Source organism: Desmodus rotundus, chromosome 7, assembly GCF_022682495.2.
Source record: "Desmodus rotundus isolate HL8 chromosome 7, HLdesRot8A.1, whole genome shotgun sequence".
Lineage (NCBI taxonomy): Eukaryota > Metazoa > Chordata > Mammalia > Chiroptera > Phyllostomidae > Desmodus > Desmodus rotundus.
Genome location: NC_071393.1, coordinates 87285136 through 87297235, shown reverse-complemented (window position 1 = coordinate 87297235; position 12100 = coordinate 87285136). Strand labels below are relative to the sequence as shown.

General features: G+C 34.8%; 1 protein-coding gene across 12 annotated transcripts in view; it reads left to right on the top strand.

Moving 5' to 3' along the window:
- Positions 1–12100, top strand: part of ZNF280D (zinc finger protein 280D) — a 108080-nt gene that overhangs the window by 39407 nt on the left and 56573 nt on the right. For all 12 annotated transcript variants that reach the window (XM_045201083.2, XM_071221978.1, XM_024568427.4 and 9 more), the window contains 3 exons: positions 3905–4075; positions 4214–4323; positions 10877–11100. In XM_045201083.2, coding sequence (XP_045057018.2) covers positions 3905–4075; positions 4214–4323; positions 10877–11100 — 505 coding nt within the window. The remainder of the gene's footprint in view (positions 1–3904; positions 4076–4213; positions 4324–10876; positions 11101–12100) is intronic.

Here is a 12100-nt window from a genome sequence, read left to right as displayed (position 1 = left end):
GTTGATGAACATAGACGCTAAAATTCTCAACAAAATATTAGCAAACCGCATCCAGCAATACATTAAAAAGATCATCTACCATGACCAAGTGGGATTCATCCCAGGGATGCAAGGATGGTACAATATTCGCAAATCAATAAACATAATACATCACATCAATAACTGCAAAGACAAAAATCACATGATCATATAATAGATGCGGAAAAAGCATTTGATAAGATACAGCACCCATTTCTGATAAAAACACTCAGCAAAGTGGGAATAAAGGGAGCATTGCTCAACATAATAAAGGCCATATATGAGACCTACAGCCAACATCACACTCAATGGACAAAAACTTAGAGCTTTTCCCCTAAGATCAGGAACAAGACAAGGATGCCCTCTCTTACCACTCCTATTCAACATAGTATTGGAAGTCCTAGCCACAGCAATCAGACAAGAAAAAGCAATAAAAGGCATCCAAATTGGAAAGGAGGAAATGAAACTGTCACTGTTTGCAGACGACATGATAGTGTACATGGAAAACCCTATAGACTCCACCAATAAACTACTTGACCTAATAAATGAATTTGGCAAAGCAGCTGGATACAAAGTCAATACTCAGAAATCAAAGGCATTCCTGTACACCAACAACGAAACTGCAGAAAGAGAAATCAGGAAAAAAATCCCATTTGATATAGCAACAAGAAAAATCAAGTGCCTAGGAATAAACCTAACCAAGGAGGTAAAAGACCTGTACTCAGAAAACTACACAACACTGAAGAAAGAAATTAAGGAAGACACAAAGAAATGGAAGCATGTACCATGCTCATGGATTGGAAGAATTAACATCATCAAAATGGCCATACTACCCAAAGCAATTTATAGATTCAGTGCAATCCCTATTAGAGTACCTATGACATATTTCACAGATATAGAACAAACATTTCAGAAATTCATATGGAACCATAAACGACCCCGAATAGCTGCAGCAATTTTGAAAAAGAAGAACAAAGCAGGAGGGATCACAATACCTGATATCAAACTGTATTACAAGACCACGGTAATCAAAACAGCCTGGTACTGGCATAAAGACAGGCACATAGACCAATGGAACAGAACAGAGAGCCCAGAAATAAACCCAAGTCTTCATGGTCAGTTAATATTTGACAAAGAAGGCAGGAGCATAAAATGGAGCAAAAATGACCTGTTCAACAAATGGTGTTGAGAGATCTGGACAGCTATGAGCAAAAAAAATGAAACTCGGTCACCAACTTATGCCATACACAAAAATAAATTCAAGGTGGATAAAAGACTTAAATATAAGTCATAACACCATAAAAGTCCTAGAGGAAAGAAAACATTGGCAGGAAAATCTCAGACATTCCACGTAGCAACATCTTCATGAACATGTTCCCTAAGCCAAGGGGCATAAAGGAAAGAATAAACAAATGGGACCTCATCAAAATAAAAAGCTTCTGCATGGCTAAAGAAAACAGCACCAAATTACAAAGAGAACCAACAGTATGGGAAAACATATTTGCTCATGATACCTCAGACAAGGGCCTGATCTCCAAAATATATAAAGAACACACACGACTCCACTCCAGGAAGACAAACAACCCAATTAAAAAATGGGCAAAGGACTTGAACAGATACTTCTCCAAGGAAGACATACAGAGGGCCCAGAGACATATGAAAAGATGCTCAGCATCACTAGCCATAAGAGAGATGCAAATTAAAACCACAATGAGGTACCATCTCACACCAGTCAGAGTGGCCAACATAAACAAATCCACAAAGAAATGTTGGAGAGGATACGGAGAAAAGGGAACCCTAGTGCACTGTTGGTGGGAATGCAGACTGGTGAGGCCACTGTGGAAAACAATATGGAATTTCCTCAGAAAACTAAAACTGGAACTGCCCTTTGACCCAGCAATTCCGCTGCTGGGATTATACCCTAAGAACCCTGAAACACCAATCCAAAAGAACCTGTGCACCCCAATGTTCATAGCAGCACAATTTACAATAGCCAAGTACAGGAAGCAACCTGAGTGCCCATCAGCAAACGAGTGGATCCAAAAACTATGGTATATTTACACAATGGAATTCTACGCAGCAGAGAGAAAGATGGAGCTTATACCCTTTGCAACAGCATGGATGAAACTGGAGAGCATTATGCTCAGTGAAATAAGCCAGGCGGTGAGGGACAAATACAATATGATCTCACCTTTAACTGGAACATAATCAATAGAAGAAAAAAGCAAACAAAATATAACCAGAGACATTGAAGTTAAGAACAATCTAACAATACCCGGGGGGTGGGGGGGACAGCGTGAAGAGGGGATTACAGGAACTACTATTAAGGACACATGGACAAAACCAAGGGGGAGGGTGGAGGTGGGGGAGGGAGGTGGGTTCAGCTGGGGTGGGGTGGAGGGATAGGGAGAAAAGGCATACAACTGTAATTGAATAACAATAAAAATTAAAAATTAAATGAAGAAAAGAAATAGAAAAAAAAAAAGACCCTTTAACATTTCATATAATACCGGTTTGGTAATGATGAACTCTTTTAGGGTTGTTTTTGTTTGTTTGTTTGTTTGTTTATCTAGGAAGCTCTTTATCTGTCCTTCGATTTTAATGATAGCTTTGCTGGTAGAGTACTCATGATTGTAGGTCCTTGCTTTTCATCAGGTATTTCTTGCCAGTTCCTTCTGGCCTGTGAAGTTTCTGTTGAGAAATCAGCTGACAGTCTTATGGGAGCAAATCTGGAATATTTCTAACATATTTACTTTACTGATTCCACTTTTAGTGTACAGTTGGGAGCATTAAAATAACATGTGCAAGTTTAGAATTCTTATAAAGCATAGTTGTTATTTTCAGAAAGGACTTTTGCCTGACCTAAATATCCCCACTTCCTTGCTAATGCTCTAAATAAAATATTTTAGCGTTAAGGTGATGGTTTTTAAACTAAAAACACTTTTTAGGAATGAAATCCTTGTACAAACAAAATTACATGCAATAGTCTAATAAAATATAAAAGACAGTTTCTCTGTCAGACACACCCAGAAGTCCCGATGAGGAGCCCATGAGGGCCCCAATTATGTTCTGGGAACATAATTTAAAAACCTAACTCCTTTCATCAAAATAAGTTGTTTTTCCCCTGAGCCATGTGGCTCAGTTGGCTGGGTATCATCCCACAAAGTGAAACATCTCTGGTTTGATTCCTGGTCAGGGCACATGTCTTGGTTGTGGGTTTAGTTCCCATTTGGGGCATATATGAGGGACAACCGATAGATGTTTCCTTCTCATATTGATGTTTTTCTCCCTCTCTCCTTCCCTTCCCCTCTCTCTTAAAAAAACAGTGATTAGTTGTTTTTACTTTGTACATAGGAATAAATGGGGATAATATAATCTAAAGCCATGAATAGACCCCTTCTTTGTTAGGTGGGAAAAACTAACTTTTCATTGAACATTTTAAGTTGTTAAATAAAAAGCTTCTAAAGGGTCTCTGAATTTTTAAGGAAAAAAATATTTTTAACAAATTTTAAATCACTTAATCATCAAAAGATAATTCATTTGTAGGGACTTAGTTCATAGTATTCTCTGTGCAGTAATTTTTTTTTTCCTTGGGATATTTTGGTCTGCCTTCTTTCAGCATAGCAGTTTCTATGTTTATTTGAAGCCATATTGAGTATTTTCTTGCATAGAAAGATTATTTTATGAATTATTTGAGTATATAGTCCATAATAGATGGTTGCACAATCTTTTCTACATCCCCTTATTTGATCACATCAGTTTTATAATTGATTGTCATTTTTATTATGATATTTCAATTATAATACCTCCAAAGTATTTTTACTTAGTTGTAAGCAATATTCTAAAGTGTGTAAAAATATTTTTCCCACTGTTTTAATTATTATAGGTGTGAATGAAAGTTCATTTTTATCAAAACGTCCTTCTACTTCTGAAGTGAACAGTGTTAATCCAAAAAAGCCTAAACCCAGTGAAAGTGTTTCTGGAGCAAATTCCTCAGTTGCGTTTCCTTCAGCTGAATCTCTTTCAGTGACTTCTCCCCAGGCTATGTCATCAAAAGGTAAATATGAAATGTGGCATATAAAAAAGAAATGTATAGATACAGTTTAGAAATTATAGTAAATTTATGAACTGGTTAGTGGTTATTTACAGTTAAAAAGTGATGAATTTTGAATCATATGTTTTGAATTTATTTTAGGTACAAACACCTCATCAAGTCAATCTAAAAATGGCACGCCTTTTCCAAGAGCTTGTCCAAAGTGCAATATTCATTTCAATCTTTTGGATCCTTTGAAAAATCACATGAAGGTAAAACTTTTTCAAAGTTTGTTTTTAAAAAAAGTTTGCAAATCCCTAGAACTATGATTGATTTTTAGTAAATGATGGTTCAGATATTTAGTTAAGAAATCTCATGTTGGAAAATCCATATAACAGGTAAAAATTTATATTCCTAATGATTATCTGCATACAAGATTTTAAAATTTCTTCTGAATCATTACATTTAAAAAATTAAGTTCATATACATGATGTATGCTTATTCTAATTTTAAATGAAAAGAAATCTTTCATCAGATTAGTTTATTTACTACATTATGCCATGCTTCAAGCTTTTTTTTAAAAAAAGGCACTTTATTCTGTGTTTAACATTTTATATAACAACAGTTTTTTCACTTATGTCATTTTTGTGTCTGTGCTAACATGTACATACCACAATACACAATGAGAATCAGAGTTTGATGTTTAATTTTCAACACTCAAACATAAACTCTAAATGGTGGAGCATTTCATATGAGATAATTGTTTAACTCAGTCCAGAATATAGTTTGTGTAATTGTTACAAAATAATTCAAGTTTATTATTGGTACAGGAAACTGTTAATTAGATTTTAAGAAATTTTCAAGGTACAAATGAAATAGGAGGTTTAGATAACACTTCACTTAAAATATTTTAGTAGATATTATAGCATTCTGCTCTTTCTGTATAAAGAGATGCTGCATCCTAGGCCCATGTGGCTCAGCTGATTGGATCATCGTCTGATAAAAAAATGTTGTGGGTTCGATCCCCAGTCCTGGCATGTGTGAACGATTGGTGTTCCTCTCTCACATTGATGTTTCTCTTTCTCCCTTCCTCTTTCTCTAGAAAAGCAATGAAAAAAAGTACTCAGGTGAGGGTTTTAAGAAAGAGAAAAAAAGCCTGTATTCTTCTTGTATGGCCAGTATAAATGTCAGGAAGGGATTAAAAAAAAAAAAGGGCAGTGTAAAGGAGGGACCCCCCCCCCAAAAAAAAACCCTCCAGAATTTATTCATAAAAAATTATGTATTCATTCTTACATGTTTAAACTTCAGTCACCTTCAAAGTACTCTATCTACATTTGGTGCAATAAACCTACTGAGACTTTTTTCCACTGCTCAAAACGGTTTTTGAACTTGTTGATTTTGATACCTTTTAATGTTTTTTTGTTTCACCTCTTCCACATCTGCAGAAGTTTCCCTTTGAGGACGTTTTTCATCCAGGGAAACAAAAAAAAAAGCGGGTGGGGCAAGATGGGGTGAAAGGCGAAAGTGAGACACAGGAATCATGTGATTTTTGGTCAAAACCTGCTGAACACTCAGCACAGTGTGGGCAGGTGTGTTGTCACCTGCCCACAGGAAGAACCAGTCATCTGTTTGCCACAACTTGGGATGTTTCTTCCGCATAGTATGATGTAACCTTCTCCGAACTTTGAGATAAAAACTTAGGTTGACCATTCATCTCAAGGAACAAATTCCAAGTATACAGTCCCTCTCACATCAAGGAAACAAATGACCATTGTTCTTATGTTTGACCTCACTTGTCATGCTTTTTGAGGTTGTAGGGAAATGACAGTTTTCCATCGGCTAGAATACTGTTAACATTTTGGGGTTGTAACCCAGTTATGACTTTGGGGAAAAAAATCAGGGTCAGCCTCCACCTGCTCCTTCAAAGCATGATACATAGTGAAGCGATTGTCTCTGTGTTCAGGTGTGAGCAGGTGAGGCACAGATTTTGCTGAGACTCATTTCATGCTCAAGTGTTCAGATAAAATTCTCTGATAGGACTCCACAATGTCTCAGTCAACTCTGCAAGTTCATCAATAGTCCAACAGTGGTATTCCAAGATGGCTTGACGAATCCTTATCACATTTTCTTATTTGGGCTGGTCTAAGGATGCCTGGAACGAGGTTGATTGTCAATCCGCATTTTGTCTCGTTTAAAACGGGAAAACCATTCGTAAACTTGTGTTTTATTCAGAGTAGCTTCTTTGTAAGCTATCTATAGCATAACTACCATTTCCGTCACATTTTTCCCCAACAAGAAACAAAATTTTACTGCTGCATGTTGTTTGTGTAAATCACCCATTGTGAAACGGGTAAACATATTGAAAGAGTATTCAAAAAAAAAATTCTTTGAAGCCAAATGCAGCCTCTCACAATGCCACCTGTACGCTGATACAGATGGGTTCCTAGAACACTCACCCAGCAGGGGGAAGCCTGTACTACAACGTCCCTGCCCTTCAGAAGATAATTCCAGTTTTTTGGGGTCCCTCCTTATATAGCTTTGTAGTTCAGTATGTGCCTTTCACCTTTAGAATGCATATTTTTTGCTGACACTTTCTAAGATCTATTACCATTGGATTCTTTTGATTGCTCTGATCTACTTCCAAATGTGTGTATGTGTATCTTCTGTCTGAACTTGGCTACTTTGAGTAGTGCTTTCATATGTTGTGGAGTCTGGATTTTATCTGGTGCTTAGTTTCAATGAAAATATTTTTATTTATTTATTTACTTTATTTATTTATTTATTTTATGTGTATTGTTTTGGGAATGGATTGTAACTTCTTCCTTATCACCTTTTGGGAGTGGCTTCCAGTCCTGTGACTGCTTCTTGACCTTTTCTTTTTTTTTTTTAAATTTTGAATATATTTATCGATTATGCTATTACAGTTGTCCTATTTCCCCCCCACACACTCCACTCCATCCTGCCCATCCCCTCCCTCCCACATTCCCCCTCTATAGTTCATGTCCATGGGTCATACGTATAAGTTCTTTGGCTTCTACATTTCCTACACTATTTTTACCCTCCCCCTGTCTATTTTCCACCTATCATCTATGCTACTTATTCTCTGTACCTTTCCCCCCCTTTCCCCCTCCCACTCCTCTATTGACAACCCTCCATGTGATCTCCATCTCTGTGGTTCTGTTCCTGTTCTAGTTGTTTACCTAGTTTGCTCTTGTTTTTGTTTTAGGTGTGGTCGTTAATAACTGTGAGTTTGCTGTCATTTTTACTGTTCCTATTTTTGATCTTCTTTTTCTTAGGTAACTCCCTTGAACATTTCATATAATAAGGGCTTGGTGATGATGAACTTCTTTAACTTGACCTTATCTGAGAAGCTCTTTATCTTCCCTTCCATTCTAAATGATAGCTTTGCTGGATACAGTAATCTTGGATGTAGGTCCTTGTGTTTAATCTTGGGTAATGTAATTATGATGTGCCTTGGTGTGTTCCTCCTTGGGTCCAGCTTCTTTGGGACTCTCTGAGCTTCCTGGACTTCCTGGAAGTCTATTTCCTTTGCCAGACTGGGGAAGTTCTCCTTCATTATTTGTTCAAATAAGTTTTCAATTTTTTGTTCTTCCCCTTTTCCTTCTGGCACCCCTATAATTCGGATGTTGGAACGTTTCAAGATGTCCTGGAGGTTCCTAAGCCTCTCCTCATTTTTCCGAATTCTTGTTTCTTCATTCTTTTCTGGTTGGATGTTTCTTCCTTCCTTCTGGTCCACACCGTTGATTTGAGTCCCAGTTTCCTTCGCCTCACTATTGGTTCCCTGTACATTTTCCTTTGTTTCTCTTAGCATAGGCTTCATTTTTTCATCTGGTTTTCAAACAGATTCAACCAATTCTGTGAGTGTCTTGATAACCAGTGTTTTGAACTGTGCATCTGATAGGTTGGCTATCTCTTCCTCGCTTAGTTGTATTTTTTCTGGAGCTTTGAAGTGTTCTGTCATTTGGGCTTTTTTTTTTTTTTTTTTTTGGTCTTGGCGTGGCTGTTACTTAGAGGGGCGGAGCCTTAGGTGTTCCATGAAAATATTTTTAGAATTTGGTTGTGTGGCTTTGGGTGAATCCCAGGAGAAGGGGAAATGATGACTTACATACGATGATTGTATGGGAAGTTCTGTTTTACTATTTAAACATGGTACCCACCTTTTTTGCTCTGAACATCCTACCTAAATTCTTAGGTACTAATAAAGCAGAAGAACATGGTCTTTCTACTGAGAGAAATGAAAATGTGAATGGTGTTTTAGATGGTGTCTGCTATTTGTCAAATTATAGTATATGGAAGTAAAGTATTTAGTATTGCAGAATTTAATAACCCAGGAAAAGAAATGATAAAATGGGAGTCATAGTGATGTGCCAAGGATGAATAAAAAAGATGATCTTGGACTATAACTCAGCCATCCAAAACTTAACCTATCCTATTAAACCTTAAATCTAAGCTCAGTTCTCATTTCTTAAGTTGCTTTCTTGCCTTTTGAATATTTTCTTTAGGATATTTTTCTGTCCTCTCAGTTATTACATCCTTTAACTTCAGTTCACCTTGTTCATTCTTAGTTGTCAGTGGTTTATTGTTCAGCTATTTTAAAGGTATATGAAACCGTATTTAAAAGATACTGTGAATGTATTATTTTAAAAAGCTGATTCTAGCTTACTTTTCTGTTAAAAACAGAACAGCAAGCAATTGATCATCTATTTTACATATCATAATTTGTGAGCTTTTAGGGTAACTTCAACTTTCATAGATGTACCAAATCTATTGACATTTTTAAATTAGACATTTTTAAGGAATATAAGCCGTGCAGCACACTCTACTGTCCATTATTTTGTAGATTTCAGGAAAGAATCACATTTCAAATACAAAACATGGTAACTTCTACAGTCCAAAAGCCTGATTTTATGTTTGGGTATGTAAGATTATCCACATTTCTAATTAGGGAGACTATCCTGTATTACATAATTTTTGTGCATTATAATTTTTTTCCATTGTTGGCTGAGTAAACTGTAAACTCTAGTAGAACTGTAGATAAAGTGAGGGGTTTGTCTATCAAACTGATACTACTGATAACATCATTTGTAGTAAGACATATATTTTGAGTCTTTTTTCTAATTGTGCTAGTAGATTACTCTGACCCATCTTTTTCTCCATTTATCCTTAAAGTCAAAAACACTGTCAGTTGTACTTGAACAACAATAAAAAAAAGGGGGGGATCATTAAGGACATGATGTAATGATAAAAGGGTCAATTCATAGCTATGTACCTAATAAAATGACTTAAAAAAATACTGAAAAAAAACCCCTCAGCATTTTTAAGAAGAAGCTTAGCCTGGCAAAAGTCTTAGAAATAGTCTGACTTTCTTAAGTTTGAGCTCTTAAATATTATGTGTCTGAAGAAGAATCTAGAAACATATAGAAAAACCTTTTTCATTTTCTTCTTTTTGTTGTGGCTTCACTTCATTTGTATTTATTCTGAGTAGTAGACTATAGAGGATCAGATTGTATTAGAGAACTAATATATTTATCCTGATTTAGTTTATGGGTGCAACCTTAACTTAAACAGAAATTTGGTCTATTTTTGTGGGTCCATTCTATTCACTATTTTCCCCCTCTCTTTTTGATCTATTTTAGATTTTGTGGGATTTGGGGGGTGTTTTTTTTCTTCATAGGTTTCAAAATTGACAAGTGAACAAAATAAGTGCAATTAAAGGAAATGTTACTGGTTTGTTTTGGATCAAAGGTCTAGATTTCATGTGACACAGAAAGTTTCACCAATGATCTAACATTTCATTGTGACAGGAGAGGAAGTGGATAGTTAGTTATCTTAGAAACGGAATACAGTTGCTTTCAGATTTTCATACTTTCCAGTGTTGCTACTGATTTACTAAATAACACATTTAGGAAGAGTTTAAGTCAGTTGGTTTGTGTTGTAAAAGAATTACCTGGATGGCTGTTAAAAAATATATGTTACTGGGGCCTACATCTCGACATTGTGGTTTATTGGTGGGAGTGGGCCCAGGAATTAATCAGCATTTTAACAAGCACTTCTGGTTTTTGTAATACAGGTCTTCTTTGGATTACTCTCTGAGAAAAAGTGTTGTGGAGAAATTTTACAACTAAAAATTATGTACACAAATGAATTAGTTATATCTCGGGGATAAAAAGCTCATCTATGAAAGTATTCTCCATTAAAACCAGTTTATGTAATATCTTGATTTTACTTATGAGCAACTAAATTTTCCCTTCAGATATTAACCATTCTAGATATCAAGATGTAACTTGAAGTTTTCAGGACATAATTGATGCTTTTTTCTTTTCTCCCCATACATTTTATAGCACCTTCAGCTTGGGGAATGGCAGGTTAGCTGTGCTCAATGTCCAGTTCCAGCCAGAGTTATAAAATTTACTGTGTCACTTAATAATAAACACATACATTATAGCTCATAAAATTACATTTTCTTTCTGCACTCTATCTTGACATGGATATGAAGTGAGTGAATTTTAGTTTAGGTTAGTAAATTTAAGTATTGAAATTATTATTAAATACATCTGAAAAGGTAAAAGGCAAGGAAAAAAATTTAGATCAATAGCCAAATCCTGATTTGAAGATTTTTCTTTTTTTTTGTTTATTAATTGATGTTTATTGTTTGAGTTTTTTGGACTAGGTATATGCACCACAAACTTTTCGTGAATATTTTTCTAGATATATTACCAAGCATAGTTTTACATGGTCTGGCCTTAGATGTAAACACAAAATCATTTTTAAGGATAAATAAGGCTTTTATTTTTTCTCTTTCAGTATTGTTGTCCAGACATGATAAATAACTTTTTAGGACCGGCTACAACAGAATTCTCAAGTACTGCAAATAAAAACAAGACTGTTGATTCAGAGAAAGGAAAATTGATCATGTTGGTTAATGACTTTTATTATGGGAAACATGAAGGAGATACCCAGGAAGAACAGAAGACTCATACAACCTTTAAATGCTTCAGTTGCTTGAAAATTCTTAAAAATAATATTAGGTATGTAAATACTTATTTTTATGTCTATTTGAAAATTGAAATGCTGCAAATGTAAATGTTGCATCTTTATCTTGCATTTTTCTGTGCCATTCTAGATTTTAACACTTTGTACTAATAACAAAGGCAGGTTCTCTTGTTCAAAAGCTTTTGTTCTTGTATTTTAGAGTTGACTCCTGGATCTAGTTGTATTTCTTAAGATGATTTAAGAAAGAATGAACATTATTTCAAAGCAAAATTAATTTCTTTTCCCTATACATCTGTCATCTAAGAATTTTTATGAGACAATTTTTATTTTTAGGTGCTTTTGAATTTTATTTATTTTTATAAGTAAATATGTTTTTCTCCAGTTTTACCACCTCCATACTAATCTTATTTAATACTCAAAATTTTCAATTGACATTTATAGTTTTTAGAACATTTACTTTGCAGAAAAAGTGATTTCTATAGAGAAGTACCAGTTCTAGGAAGAATGTCTGCTTTATTGTAAAATTTAACTGCTTTAAAAATTAGTGATTTAATTTCCAGTCAAATTTTGAAGATTTTATACATGTATACTTTAAATTTTAGAAACATTTACTTTGTAATCTTTCAGTTACATGCCAAACTACAATAGTAGTTATTATAAATGAGTTAGTAACAAGACATACTGATTGATATTTTTCATTGGTTATATAGCTTAACGTGTATTAGGTAAGGTATTTCCCACAATTTTATTATAAAATATTTTTAAAGATTCAGCAACATTTAAAAAACTTTATAGTGGCCAGCTGTATACTTACCAGCTTAATTCTACCAGTAACATTTTACTGTGCTTCTCCTTATCACATATCTGTTCATCATTCCTTCAAACTATTTTTTTGTGGGTGCTTTTCAAAGTAAGTTGCAAACATTGTATACTTGCCTGTGGTGAGGAGGGTGTGTGTACACAAACATATGTATGTATGTCTTTTTATGTTTATTCTTGATAACTATTTGCATTCTTAGGCATCAATAGATTACT